The sequence below is a fragment of the Gopherus evgoodei genome, chromosome 1 (assembly GCF_007399415.2).
Source record: "Gopherus evgoodei ecotype Sinaloan lineage chromosome 1, rGopEvg1_v1.p, whole genome shotgun sequence".
Classification (NCBI taxonomy): Eukaryota; Metazoa; Chordata; order Testudines; family Testudinidae; genus Gopherus; species Gopherus evgoodei.
In genome coordinates, this window is record NC_044322.1 from 191,571,826 (window position 1) to 191,587,582 (window position 15,757).

Here is a 15,757-nt window from a genome sequence, read left to right on the forward strand (position 1 = left end):
CAGGATGGGTTGCAGAGGATTGCAAGGGTGAATAGGAATCAAGAGGACTTGCAGCCAGAGGGAACAGGGGATAGACCAGAGAATCGCACCGTCATCAGGAAAAGGCAGGTCCACATGACTGGGGACTCCTTACTGAGAAGAACAGACAGGCCTGTAACTAGAGCTGATCTGGAAAACAGAAGGATGTGCTGTCTGCCAAGTGTTAACATACTGGATGTGGACCTGAGGCTGAAGAGGATCTTAATGGGAGCAGGAAAGAATCCGTTGATTGTCCTTTATGTGAGAAAGAATGATACGCCTAGATTCTCGCTGGAAAGTATCAAGGGAGACTCTGCGAGGCTGGGGAAGACATTTAAGGAAATCAAGTCTCAGGTGATTTTCAGTGGGATTCTGCCTGTTCCTAGAGAAGGGCAACAAAGGTGTGACAAGATTATGGCGATCAACGGATGGCTCAGGCAGTGATGCTATAAGGAGGGCTTTGGGATGTATGGCCACTGGGAGGCACTCACGGACAGAGGACTGTTCTCTCGGGATGGACTTCACCTGAGTAGGGAGGGAAATAGACTTGTAGGATGGAGGCTGGCACAACTGATTAAGAGAGTTTTAAACTAGGAATTGGGGGAAGATGGTTGGGAGATGTCCAGGTAATCTCCACGCTGGATTTTAACATTGAGAGGGAAGAAAAAGAAGCAAGGAAGGATACAGCCATGGGTAAGAGAATGGACGTATGGAGGAAGGGTACTATAGATATAGTTCTAATAGGTGATATTGGCAGTAGAATGTCTGAGCCTAATCAGGTAAAGAATATCAGTGAAGCCAAACAGCAAGACTTAAGATGTTTGTACACTAACGCAAGGAGCCTACGTAACAAAATGGAGGAACTAGAGTTACTGGTGCAGGAAGTGAAACTGGATATTATAGGGATAACAGAAACATGGTGGAATAATAGTCATGACTGGAGTACAGGTATAGAAGGGTATATGCTGTTTAGGAAAGACAGAAATAAAGGCAAAGGTGGTTGAGTAGCATTGTATATCAATGATGAGGTAGATTGTAAAGAAACAAGAAAGGATGGAATGGATAAGACAGAGTCTGGGCAAAAATCACATTGGGGAAGAAAGCTACTAGAGCCTCCCCTGAAATAGTGCTTGGGGTGTGCTATAAACCGCTGGGATCTGATTTGGATATGGATAGAGACCTTTTTAATGTTTTTAATGATGTAAATGCTAATGGGAATTGTGTGATCATGGGAGACTTTAACTTCCCAAATATAGACTGGAGGACAAGTGCTAGTAATAATAATAGGGCTCAGATTTTCCTAGATGTGATAGCTGATGGATTTTTTTACCAAGTAGTTGCTGAACCAATAAGAGGGGATGCCATTTTAGATTTGGTTTTGGTGAGTAGTGAGGACCTCATAGAAAAAATGGTTGTAGGGGACAACCTTGGTTCAAGTGATCATGAGCTAATTCAATTTAAACTAAATGGAAGGATAAACAAAAATAGACCTGTGACTAGGGTTTTTGATTTCAAAAGGGCTAACCTTAAAGAATTAATGAAATTAGTTAGGGAAGTGGATTGGACTAAAGAACTTGAGGATCTAAAGGTGGAGGAAGCCTGCAATTACTTCCAGTCAAAGTTGCAGAAACTATCAGAAGCCTGCATCCCAAGAAAGGGAGAAAAATTCATAGGCAGGAGTTGTAGACCAAGCAGGATGAGCAAGCATCTCAGAGAGGTGATTAAGAAAAAGCAGAACGCCTACAAGGAATGGAAGATGGGAGTGATCAGCAAGGAAAGTTACTTTACTGAGGTCAGAACATGTAAGGATAAAGTTAGAAAGGCCAAAAGCCTTGTAGAATTGGACCTTGCAAAGGGAATTAAAACCAATAGTAAAAGGTTCTATAGCCATATAAATAAGAAGAAAACAAAGAAAGAAGACGTGAGACCGCTAAACACTGAGGATGGAGTGGAGGTTAAGGATAATCTAGGCATGGCCCATATCTAAACAAATACTTTGCCTCAGTTTTTAATGAGACTAATGAGGAGTTTAGGAATAATGGTAGGATGATAAATAGGAATGAGGATATGGAGGTAGATATGATCACATCCGAGGTAGAAGCCAAACTCAAACAGCTTAATGGGATGAAATCAGGGGCCCCAGATAATCTTCATCCAAGAAAATTAAAGGAACTGGCAATGAAATTGCAAGCCTATTAGCAAGAATTTTTAATGAATCTGTAAACTCAGAGGTTGAACCATATGACCGGAGAATTGTTAACATGGTTTCTATCTTTAGGAAAGGGGAAAAAAGTGATGCGGGCAACTACAGGACAGTCAGTTTGAGATCTGTAGTATGCAAGGTCTTGGAAAAAATATTGAAGAAAAAAGTAGTTAAGGACGTTGAGGTCAATGGTAATTGGGACAAAATACAACATGGTTTTACAAAAGGTAAATCGTGTCAAACCAACCTGATTTCCTTCGAGAAGGTAACAGATTTTTTAGACAAAGAAAATGCAGTGGATCTAATTTACATCGATTTCAGTAAGGCATTTTATATGGTTCCACATGGGGAATTATTAGCTAAATTGGAAAAGATGGGGATCAATATGAAAATTGAAAGGTGGATAAGGACCTGGTTAAAGGGAAGACTACAAAGGGTTGTACTGAAAGGTGAACCCTTTCAGTAGGTTATTAGTGGAGTTCCTCAGCGATCAGTTTTGGGACCAATCTTATTTAATCTTTTTATTATAGACGTTGGCACAAAAAGTGGGAATGTGCTACTAAAGTTCGCAGATGACACAAAGCTGAGAGGTATTGTCAATATAGAGAAGGACTGGGATATCATACAGGAAGATCTGGATGACCTTGTAAACTGGAGTAACAGTAATAGGATGAAATTTAATAGTGAAAAGTGCAAGGTCATGCATTTAGGGATTAATAACAAGAACTATTGTTACAAGCTGGGGAGGCATCAGCTGGAAGTAACAGAGGAGGAGAAGGACCTGGGAGTATTGGTTGATCACAGGATGACTATGAATCGCCAATATATGGCCATGTAAAAGGCTAATGTGGTCTTGGGATGCATCAGGCGAGGTATTTCCAATAGAGTTAAGGAGGTGTTAGTACTGTTATAGAAGGCACTGGTGAGACCTCATCTGGAATACTGTGTAAGTTCCTGTGTCCCGTGTTTAAGAAGGATGAATTCAAACTGGAACAGGTTCAGTGAAGAGCTACTAGGGTGATCCGAGGAATGGAAAATCTGTCATATGAAAGGGGACTCAAAGAGCTTGGCGTGTTTAGCCTAAACAAAAGAAGGCTGAAGGGAGATATGATTGCTCTCTATAAATATATCAGAGGGATAAATGCCAGGGAGGGAGAGGAATTATTTAAGCTCAGTACCAATGTGGACACAAGAACAAATGGATATAAATTGGCCATCAGGAAGTTTAGGCTTGAAATTAGATGAAGGTTTCTAGCCATCAGAGGAGTGAAGTTCTGGAACAGCCTTCCAAGGGGAGTAGTGGGGGCAAAAGACATATCTGGCTTCAAGACTAAGCTTGATAAGTTTATGGAGGGGATGATATAATGGGATAGCCTAATTTTGGCAATTAATTGATCTTTGACTACTAGCGGTAAATATGCCCAATGGCTTGTGATGGGATGTTAGATGGGGTGGGATCTGAGTTACTACAGAGAATTCCTTCCTGGGTGTCTGGCTGGTGAGTCTTGCCCACATGCTCAGGGTTTAGCTGATCGCCATACTTAGGGTCGGGAAGGAATTTTCCTCTGGGGCAGATTGGCAGAAGCCCTGGGGGGTTTTCACCTTCCTCTGCAGCATGGGGAATGGGTCACTTGCTGCAAGTTGATACAGGAGTGGGTGGGTGAGATTCTGTTGCCAGAATTGTGCAAGAGGTCAGACTAGATGATCACAATGGTCCCTTCTGACGTTAAAGTCTATGATTCTATGATTCTATGACTTGGCTGTCTGGAAGGAGCCCAAAGGCTGGGTTGTTTTTAAGGGAAATGTGTTTGGCTTCTGTATAACCAGTAAGATATTATAGAAACTGTTTTTGGCTAGCTTGGTGGAACTAAGTATTGGAATAACCACCAGCTTTGGGGATTGTCTGCCCCATTCTTTGCAGTTTGCCCTAATTAAGCAACCCCAGATTCCCTCGGATCCCGGTCAAAGTGACATGAGTACTATGAATCAAGCAGCTTCCTGACCTCTCCAACACCCATTTGTGAACGGCTGTCAGTGTGGCTAAAGAAACACAAACTCAGCTGAGTATACTCAGAGTGAAAAACAAAAACTGGCTCATGACCAGGGCTCCCAAAGGTAGACCTAACATCATCACTACAGCAGATTGACCTGAAAGGAAAACATGGATTTTCTCCACTGCTCTAGACAAGCATATCTGAGTGGATCTGTAGACAACAAATGGCCTTTTTATTGCAATCCACATAAATCACGTGTTTCTAAAATAAATCCAGTGTAAGCAATGGCTCCTTTTTGTGTCTGGCCCTTTGGGTAGTGATGTAAACGAACTGCTGGGCCCAAATTCTGTGCTGTGGCATGCCTGCTTTGGTCTTCACTTCTGACAGAAAGTGTTCCTACAGCCAAGAAAATGGACCATGGGAGGACTATCACACTGTAACTGGATCCTCTGGTGACACAGAGCTGGTGCAGGAGTTATATCCATCTCTCCCTGCCGTCATGATGGGGGCATGACTGGCACATGTAAGAAAGACAACAGTCAGAAAAGGAAATTACACATCTGCTGAATAAATCCTTTAAATGCAGAATTATTCATTTGCGAAAGGGCTATTATAGCATTCTTTTCTTTGACAGACCACACACACAGCAACTTTGGGGAATACTATTACTTAAATGCTAACTTCTGCTTACTTGATAATGCAACGTAAGATCTATCATTTGTGTAATTCATGGAAGCATTTGCTGTTCCCTAGTCAATAATTACTTGTTTGGTAGTGCTCTTCTGTTTATTGCAATCAATTACTTTCTTTTTTGTAGTTCAATAGCCAATGATTTAGTTAAGGAGAGTACTGCTTTGCAAACTGATGCAATATATACCAGCAATGGCTACAGCTACACAGCTGAGGGCTACTACAAGGGAAAGTATGTGCCTCGCATAGTGGTACAACTCTATTAATCAAACTTATTCTATCAGATGTATCTCTACAGCTTAGTGCAATGGAGATGCATATCAGATAAACAGTTTCTGCTGTTATCAGTCTACCTCTTAAGACAAAGCACCTTATAATCATTTTATCAACAAACAAGGCATCTAGGGACAAATTCTGTCTCACCTTTCTAGGAGTTCACAGTGGGAGTAAGAAAGCTTCCTTCCCTCTTGGCTTGTGTTGGCAGAATTGCAGACTCTGCACTCTCAAGAAAGCACAGGGACTACATACACACTACCCACCAGAGGCATATGGTGTCCCAAAGGAGGCAGTGAGGGGAGAAGATGGAGCTATGGCTACACCACCACAACATGCTGGGAAGCAGAAGGACTGCAGCAGAGTGCATGCTCCCTCTGTTTACCAGGGAACTTGGAACCCCTCCTGGCAGAGTAGGTCAGCTCTGCACAGCTCCTTACTTCATGCTATGTGCAAATTGCACAGTCTAGCATTTAAAGTGAAATTTGTTGTCAATATAGTCCCAATTGCACCAATAAAACAGTGCTAGAATTAATCCTGTTGCATCCTACATAGTTGTTTTTTTAAAGATCAAAATGCTAGATTTTTATTATAATCTGACAGCAATACATTTTTTGTGTAACTATAACTATAAGTCACAGGAGCACATACTCCTGTATCACCTTTAGGCAAATATTCTAAAAGCAATAGTAAGGTATCTGCAGTCCTTAGTGGAAAGAATAAGTGCTAATTATCATAATTATTTAAGGTGATGTCCACTATTTGCCTGTCCACTGCTAGGAACAAAGACTTGCACTGGTTTCATTGTTTCTAACTCCTGCCCCACTTCTCATTAGAATGGATGCAATACATTATAAATAAGATAATTTAGAAGTGTGGCAAAGATTAAACACAAAGTATATTCTATTCTATTAGATATGCAACATGAAACTGAATGTAAACAACTACCATGAATCACAATCCCCAGCTTCTTTCAGAATTAAGTTACGCTGTTGAATCAGTTAATGAGATGGGATACGGAGTCAAGTCATTTCTATGACATTCATTCATAAACAGCCCAGGTTGGTAAAGATTGAAAGTGATTATTGCTATTGGATAGCTATCTACCAGTGTACACAAAACAAGCAGCTGCTTTCAATTAATATCTCACACAACCATGCTTTTCTCCCTCAATGGTATCTTACCTGGCATGAATGGGCAACCTTGCTAGTTTCAGCAGAGTGATTAATGATTGAACAATAATAAGGATCAAACTATACTGATCTGGAAGCTTACACCATATGGTCCTCATCCCTGTAGTATCTGAGCACCTCATAAACATTAATGAATTTATCAGGGCAATGCCATTGTGAGGAAGGGAAGTATTATTATCCACCTTGTACAGATTTGGAGCCACGGCACAGAGAGATTGACTTGCCCAAGGTCACATAGTGAGTCTGTGGCAGTTCCAGTTCAGTGCCTTAACCAAAGAAAACCAGCCTACCATCTTACTTCTAGTACATAGTGTCTCCCAAGTCTAGGTTAAACAATTTGAAGGGGTGATAACAGAAAAGTTTGCACTGCCGATGTTGGACATAAAGACATAAAGGACTTCACTCCTTTATACTATCAGTCATTACCTTTCATAAAGTCTAAATCCACTTTTAAAGAGAAATAAACATAAGGAAGCATTGCAAATCAGCAAATATCAAGAGTTGGTTATAGCAAGGATTTCATGAGAATATCATGCCTCCTGAGGCTTGGAATTCGTTGTTACAAAAAGTTTGCTATGAATAAATTTCATGCATATTAACAGGACTTTTATCTCAGACTTAAATAGTCACTGTGCATTTTAGTTCTTTAGAAAGTTTCTTAACCTAACAAAAATATGGATTAAGATGATCAGGGTATTGCTGGAATAATAAGGGTTTTATTTTATTATTTTTGTTTGTTTGTTTTTTTGCTTCTTGTGAATAGGAATAAAGATGAAGAAGTTTAATAGATTATTCTAAATTAAAAATAGGGAATGAACTGTTTTTGTTTTTCTTCATAACATTTTCCTGAAGGCTTTGCAAATGTACAACAATTTTTTAACAAAGTGTTTAAACTTTTACTTTCTTGTAGATAGGAAATGAGTTCATTCCGATACTAATATCAGTGTAACACTATAGAATGACAGAAAGTGGGTGGCTGTGGGGAACAAAAAATATAGCTATGACTTTCCTATCTCTGCAAGGTAATTTGCCTTCACGTTCACAATACTTGGGATTCTAGATTCCTCTCTTGTATTCAATTCTCCAGTAGATAACACTGCAATCCTATTTCATATTAATCTCTAAAGGTATTATTTGAATGAGGTGGATTTTTACAGAGATGTAGCATCCCTTATTAAATACACATATCCTACACTATTCTAAAATACTGGCCCCAAAGTTTATAGTAACTTCCATACACTGTTGGTTTGGGTCATTATTGTGGAATGCAATCCCATTTATTTTTAACATGAAAGATGCCCTTAATTTTGATACCAAACCAGGGGCACAACAGGGAAGAAATAAAATACATTAATAACTTACTTTTTGTAACAACTCCTTCGAGGCGAATAATATTTGGATGGTCAAATTGTCCCATGATACTAGCCTCTCTCAGGAAATCTCTTCTCTGCCTGTCCACATAGCCACTTTTCAAAGTTTTAATGGCAACAGGAATCTCCCGTTTTCCTGGGGTCTTCAGACGTCCACTGCATACTTCTCCAAATTCACCTTAAACCAACAAGAGCAAATACTTTTGTTAACAGACAATTCACATTTTCTAGAGGTCACATTCAATGATCATAATAGTTCTATTTGGCCTTAGAATTTAGGACTCTATGAATGTAAGAACAAAGTCGGAAAAGCTAAGGCACAAAATGAGTTACACCTAGCAAGGGACATAAAAGACAATAAGAATAGATTCTATAAATACATTAAGAACAAGAGAAAGACAAAGGAAACATAGGTCTTCTACTTAGTGGGGAACGAGAGCTAATATCTGATGACATCTAGAAGGCTGAGGTGTTTAATGCCTATTTTCATTCAGTCTTCACTAAAAAGGTTAATGGTGACCTGACCAGGATACTCAATACAATTAATATTAACAACACAAGGCAAGGAACGCGAGCCAATATAGGAAAAGAACAGGTTTAAGAATATTTAGATAAGTTAGATGTATTCAAGTTGGCAAGGCCTGATGAAATTCATCCTAAGTTACTTGAGGAATTAGCTGAAGCAATCTCTAACCCCTTAGCAACTATCTTTGAGAACTCATGGAGGATGGGTGAGGTCCCAGAGGACTGGGGAAGGGCAAACATAGTACCTTTCTTTAAAAAGGGGAACAAAAGAGGAACCAGGGAATTATAGACTGGTCAGCCTAACTTTGATACCTGGAAAGGTACAGGAACAAATTATTAAACAATCAATTTGTAAGCAGCTAGAGGATAATAGGGTTATAATAAATGGATTTGTCAAAAACAAATCATGGCAAGCCAACCGAATTTCTTCTTTGACAGGGTTACAGCCAAGTGGGTAGGGGAGAACCAGTAGAAGTCATATATCTTCATTTTAGTAAGGATTTTGATACCGTCTCACAGGACATTCTCAATTCATAAGCACACTCGGGAAATGTGGTCTACATGAAATTACTGTAAGGTAGGTTCACAACTGGTTGAAAAACTATACTCAAAGGGTAGTTATTAATAGTTTGCTGCCAAATTGGGAGTGTGTATTTAATGGGGTCAGTCTCAAGTCCAGTACAACTCAATATTTTCCTTAATAACTTGGATAATAGAGTGGGGTATATGCTTATAAAATTTGGATATGACACCAAGTTGGAAAGGGTTGCAAGAACTTTCAAAGATAGGATTAAAATTAAAAATGATCTTGACAAATTAGTGAATTGGTCTGAAATCAACAACATGAAATTCAATAAAGAAAAGTGCAAAGTACTACACTTAGGAGAGAAATATCAAATGCAAACTACAAAATAGGGAATAACTGACTAGGTGGTTGTATTGCTGAAAAGGATCTGGGGGTTATAGTGGATCACAAATTAAATATGAGTGAACAATTTGATGCAGTTGCAAAAAAGGTTGATATAGTTCTGCGGTGTATTAACAGAAGTGTCATAGGTCAGACATGAGAGGCAATTGTCTCACTCTACTTGGCACTGCTGAGGCCTCAACTGGAGTACTGTGTCCAATTCTGGGTACCACACTTTAGGAAAGATGTGAAGAAACTGGAGAAAGTCCAGAGGAGAGCAACAAAAATGATAAAAGGTTTAGAAAACCTGACCTATGCGAAAAGGTCATAAAAACTGGGCATGTTTAGTTTTGTGAAAAGAAGATGGAGGGGGGTGACCTGATAACAGTCTTCAGATATGTCAAGAGCCATTATAAAGAGGATGGGGATCATTTGTTCACCAGAGTCCAGGGAACATGGTACATCCAGGACTTCTTCAAAGCAAATATAGTCAAATTAAATTTCTATCAATACTGCTCTATACGTAATAGAAGAATTGCACTTTTGCTCTTATAGACAAAGCATGTGACTTCCATAATGTGAATGATCTCCACTGGGTTATCTGGGCCTCTATACAAGGATGACTTTTATGCTTCGGGGCATGAGGTAAGGAACTAACACTATTAAAGGATAGATTTGAATTAAAATGATAAAATATACATTTTGAGGGACATCCTGTGTCAAAGTATTTGAGTGCTGGACACAATACAATAAATAAAATAAACAGATATTACATGTCATTATATGCTATGCTATGACAATGTCAGGGTTGCATGATTAAGCATTCTCTAACCAGTAAGGATATGATTCTGTCATAGAGGTCATGTATTCTGTGAGAGTCTGGGACTTCCCTGACTAATTCTGGTAAATTCCAGAATACCAAAGCTACAGTTATATCCTGTTTGGATTCTCAGACATAACAGAAAACCGTATATAGTAAAATTTATAGCAGAAATTATATTTCTATGTATTACAGAAGGGACCCAGTGTCAAATAAAGAAATGGTGGCTTTTCTGTTCCTTGTGATCCCACTAGATAACTCAGTTCAGTAAGTGGTCTCAGGATTGATGTTATCAATGCATACAGTACACTGGGATCTCCATATCTGTTTTTCTGTTTGTGTTTTAGGTGTGTTCCTCGCTTTTTTTAAAAGTATTTTTCAGTTGGATCTCTCATTTGATGATACATTAGTTTACTAAAGATACAGCAAACTAAATTTCTCCATTGTCATAACAAGTGCTTGCTTCCCTAGACAATGTCATGCAAATATGAAAACAAAACTAATATTTTCCATTAACAAGAAGAGAAGATAAAGTTTTCACTTGAAAAGGAAAGAGAGAATTGTGTTTCACTGTGCATTCCACATAGCTTGTGTACTTTAAAGAATTTAACTGATTGCTTAGACTAGATTAAAAATAGTTGCCACTGTGCATCACTGCAATTATTAACCTAAGAGAGCCCCAGGAAGGTTTTTCCTGCAAAAAATATTGTAGCTGGGTTTTTTGTTGTTTTTGTGTTTTAGACATACTGTATATATGTCTTGTTGTGTAAGCATATTGAGTTAAATTCATCTCTCATGTAACTCCTTTGACGTCAAAGGAGTTGAATTACACCAGAGAATTGAGCTTATTGACTGGTTTAAATGGAAAGTGTTAATTCACCAGAGTATAGTGCCTTAAAAGAAAAACAAACAAACAAAACGCCTTTCCGTGTTCAGCCCCAATCCTACATATTGATGTAAGTTAATGGTTACTTTGACTTTTTTTTACTAAATTTTTAATCTTATAAAGTTACTTGGAAAATTAATTTGAGTCTTTCACTTTCTATAATATTTAGCTAATGGAACTTTGTAAATTATTTGCAATGAAACTCAAACTCACTTAAATTTATGTAGCATATGGGGCATGGTGGAGATTGTGCCAGGGAGAGAGAGGGCATGGTCAGAGGTTGCAGTGCTCCAGCAGTACCTGGCCAGCTTAATGGCCCCAGCAATTGTTATAAACCAGGGTAACTTAGAGGGGTTTTGAGTCTGTTCTAAAGTATCAAAGGGCTGAACTGACCTCCCAGAAGTCCCACGGATCTGGAAGTCAAAAGTGGCCACCTTCTCTTCTCTCGCTCCGGTCCTGCACTGAACATTAGAGCAGGGCAGGAAACTGTTTTCCCATCATGGGAAAATATTCACAATTTGGAAAATTCTTCTCATTCAGAATAAGGGTAAAAAGTTGAAATCTTGAAAATTTTCACAAGTCAACAAACGAAAAAAAATTTCAGCTTGGGTCAGTCAAAATATTTCAATAATTTCTAAACACTTCACTTCAGTTCCAACCTTTCTAGTTATTTATTTTATTTTTTTTCCACTATAATTAGTAAACTACTTCCTAAACAAAAAGGCTTGTCCAACTGAGAAACCAACATTTTTCATTTAGAAAATGTCATAACGGGATGTTTAAACAATTTTGACACCTTTTTTCCGCAACATTCTCTCAAGTCAAGAAATTGATGAAAACTACTTTTTTTCTATGAACAATTTTTGGTTTTCACAAACCAACTTTTTTCAGGAGGAAGACATTTCATCAAAAATTCCAGACCAGCTTCACTGCACTGAGAGTAATTCAGATGGTCTCAAGGATTAAGTCAGTTGTTCCTCTCAGCTTCTCAGTTTGCCCACTTCTACACCCATGTCATTTCTCAGAGAACTTGACAATTATAATCTTGAGTCACTTTCAAGTATTAGGTATGAAATCTGTATTACCATATTAGCCACATGGTCATCTGTTGCATTCATTTAAGGATATGAATATTTGCTCAGGAGCAGTAATATGAATGTTTGCCTCATTTCTGGCAATACCCATTGTAAACCAACAGTTAAAGAGCCACTACCATCAAACACACTCATGCACACACATGAGAGATCTGCACAACGGGGATTTTTTAAAATGATTTCCTTGGAAAATTTTAGAAATTTCCCTTCAGAAGTACAAAACTCAAATAACCCGAGGCAGATATATGCAGACACATTTTCTATCTGCTCTGTGAGATTTGCATCAATGTATCCAGAGAAACAAAATGTTGGGGGCTCTGGTACCAACCATTATGTGTTTTGCCAGTCCTTGCTATAAACATGATTTGGTTCAGTGATTCAGTGTCAAGTACATGCAACCCAATGGTCACGCCCCATCTGACATCTAACAAACAACTGAATTTTGAGTATTGGTGCTTCCATTCTCCCCATTCCATATGGTGATTTTACTGAAAGCCTACCATAGGTATTAGCATGAGATATAGAGCGACGCTGTGTGGGAATTTTTCATCAGAAAGTTTTTCCAACGAAAAATGCCCTTTTCACAAAATTGAAATTTTCCATGCGAAAGTTTCAGTTTTGTTGAAAAATTTCCTGCGACAATTGAAAGGATGGTTCCATGGCAGCCTGTCTGGAAGGCACCAGTCAATTTCAGGCAGAAAGTGAAACAGACTAAAGCTTTCCAGGAGGGCTGCTGAGGCTGAGCACGCTGATTTCTTGACTCCCGCGCTTTTGCCCTCCCTGTCTGTCTCCCACTTCTGGGGCTGAAGAGGCAGAGAGCCCAGATGTGCAGCCTCCCCTCAACTCCAGCAGCTAGAGAGGTAAAGCACTGGGGCACTCACGCAAGCTCAGCGGCTGGAGAGATTGAGCACCCCAGATCTCTGTGTCTCCTGCTCCTACAGCTGCAAGGGATTTGTGAGACTAAGCACCCCAGCTCTCCAGAAGCCAGGCTGAAAGACTCTTGTCAATTTTACTTCCTGCTCAAGGAAGCCAAAACATTCAATTTCAGGAGAACTGAAGTGGAATTTTTCCTGAAATCCCTTCCCACAAAAGATATTGCAGTTTTGACTCTGGTTTGGACAACATTTTTTTTAAAAAATGAAATTTTTCATGGGAAGAGATTTCCATTTTCTAGACATCTCTTATACAGGGGAAATGAAGCTAAGTAATCAATTAGAACAGATAGAGAATGATGGAAGAACCAGCGGTGGCAAATATGGGCTAGTGAAATAAGCATCATTATAAAAGTCTCAGATGGCCCTAATGATCACTCTGCTAGATTCAAAGGGATCACTCCTGAAGAAAAAAGACTCTATGGATAAACTAGGTTGGTATCCCATGCTCTGTATTCATTTAGTCTTAGATTTCTTTAAAAAGTTCCATGATAAACATTTCTGCAGTAAGTTCATAACTTTTAGCAAATTATAATACCAAAGGCAAAGCAACTACTATTGAAGAAAGAGATTTTAGCTTGAGATTTTGTTTACTATAGGAATGAATGTAGTAGTTAAAGCAGTACCTGTTATAATCCTAGCTGAACTCCCCCTGCTGGATGCTCACCAGTCTGCAGTGTTTGGAACCAACCCTGGATCCCGCATGCTCTTGGGCTTGCTGCGTCTGGGCAGTCTCAGCACTGTCTGTGGGAATCCAGGCATGCTCTCCAGGTGAAGATTCTCTGTCTAGACTCGCTATCTGAGAGATGAAGTTCCACAGTCCAACTGTCTAATCCTTGAAACAAAAGGCCTCCCCCACAATAGCTCTTACTTATGCCCAGAGTTCTACTGAAGCTGTGGCCCCTCTAGATTACTATTTCTCCCTTTGTGGTTTAATGACTGTTAAAGCAACAATACAGAGACTTTGCCAGAGGACTTTCTAAACCAATCACACTCTACTCATGGACACACATAAGAGATATACAGACCTACGGGGGGAAAAAACCTGCATGCAAATCCCTGCCTCAGTTTCTTCACCCCTCCTAAGAGTCCTTTGAGTGTGAGTTAATGACCTTCCAAGGATTCCAGGATTCTTCCTCTCCGCATTCTCCTCCTGCATAGTCTCCTGTTCTGGTTCTGCTCTTCCACCCAACCTTTCAGTCCCCTCTCTCAGATGACTCCCCCAGCTCATTGTCGTAGTATGCTTCCATTTTAGTGGAAGACCCTTCAAGTTAAAACCTCTTGAGTGTTCTCCAATGTTAATCTTCTTCTAAGACCTTCTGGAATCCCATATGGGGGTAAAAAGGAAAAAGTGAAGGTACAGTGCAGTTTACAGTCAAAAGTGTTCACAAAACAATATAGGGTATTTAGTTTGACACAGAAATATGTTCATAACTGTCTGCAGATTATAATAGTGAAGGTAAAGCAGCTGCTGTTTAAGACAATATGTTTAGCTCAAGAGATTTTGTTTATGACAGGAATGAATGTAATAATCAGAGCAGTACTGTCTAAACATACTACTGAAAATTTAAAAGTCTCACTCCCTTGGATGGTGAAGATTGGTGAATGGAGAAATTAGGTGTTTAAAGCAAGGAAAATTCCCAGTAAAAAAAATGATAAAATGAGTCACCCTGGGAAATTTCACATTTATTCTCTACAGCATCACCACCAACTAAATGACTGTAAACCGGTGGTTATATTCCAGCAATCGGTATAATTTCGAGAGCGAAATTAATTATTCTACTTTGCTACTAGCACAGGTTTGCACTGCATTCCTTTTATTTTTCCCACTGCCTCTGATCAAGTTTTATTACTGTTTAATTTGATGTTACACACTCTTGGCTTCAAACCTTTTAAAAGCTCTCATTGTATTAAACAGTCAATGGTGTCTCCTACTTGTTGCTTTCAGTCAAGCACCACACTGATCACTGATGTGTTTGTATATTTCTTTACTACTTCTCACCAATTTGATCCATCTTCTCACTGCTATGTAGTCCTTTTGGGTGACTTGATTGTGACTCTCTTTCATGTTGAATTCTCTGCACTATCCTAGGTGTTATAAAGTCCCTGTATATCTTCCCTCCTCATGACACTGCTTGCAATATCATCCATTTTCTCTCCGCACACGAAGTCCTGAATTCTCAAGCATCTTAAGGCTCCTTCACAACACACTGCCAGTGTAAAGTACCTTAAAGTGTGTGTATGCTGGCAAGGGAATGTAAAGAGGTCTTAGAATAATTGAGATTCAGACCCAGAGGCATATGTAGTGGTGGGTCAAGAGGCTGCAAGGCTAGATAAGACAAGGTGAAAAAGCTTGGGAGTGTGCACAGTGCATTCCTTGTTTTCTTACACGCTCAGGCATATTCCAGTCAGAAAACAGCCCCTACGCCCCTCTGTGTGAAAGGACTACTAGTCACACCATGGAAGATTGAAAGGGGGTGTAGCCATGATGCTGCTCCTTCTGCACTCAGCCAGCAGAGACTGGATAGAGAGCATGGGGCGTGCTCTGCACCAGCCTAAGTAATGATGCAATTGGACACCCTTCCCCCGCATTCAGGAGCATTCCAGAAGACATTCTGATTCTCTTCGGTTCAGTGCCTCCCAGTGAGCTGATCTTTATACTATTGTTTTTGTTGTTAGGAAAAGTGCTGAATTTTGAACTTCTCATAAAGAGTGCTATGTTAGGGAAAGGCACCTACTCATACCCAGCTCATGTATTCCTACTATATTCTGATCTGCCATCTGGTCTCCCACATCCCTATTTAAATGCCTTATGATTAGCACCAGTTCAATGGGTTTTTGCTGCATTTGGT

At 39.4% G+C, this 15,757-nt stretch overlaps 1 protein-coding gene across 4 annotated transcripts in view; it reads right to left on the reverse strand.

Annotated features, from left to right (window-relative positions):
- The window catches only part of EPHA6 (EPH receptor A6), an 898,770-nt gene that overhangs the window by 183,360 nt on the left and 699,653 nt on the right, over positions 1 to 15,757 (reverse strand). For all 4 annotated transcript variants that reach the window (XM_030581541.1, XM_030581522.1, XM_030581531.1 and 1 more), the window contains one exon: positions 7,734 to 7,919. In XM_030581541.1, coding sequence (XP_030437401.1) covers positions 7,734 to 7,919 — 186 coding nt within the window. The remainder of the gene's footprint in view (positions 1 to 7,733; positions 7,920 to 15,757) is intronic.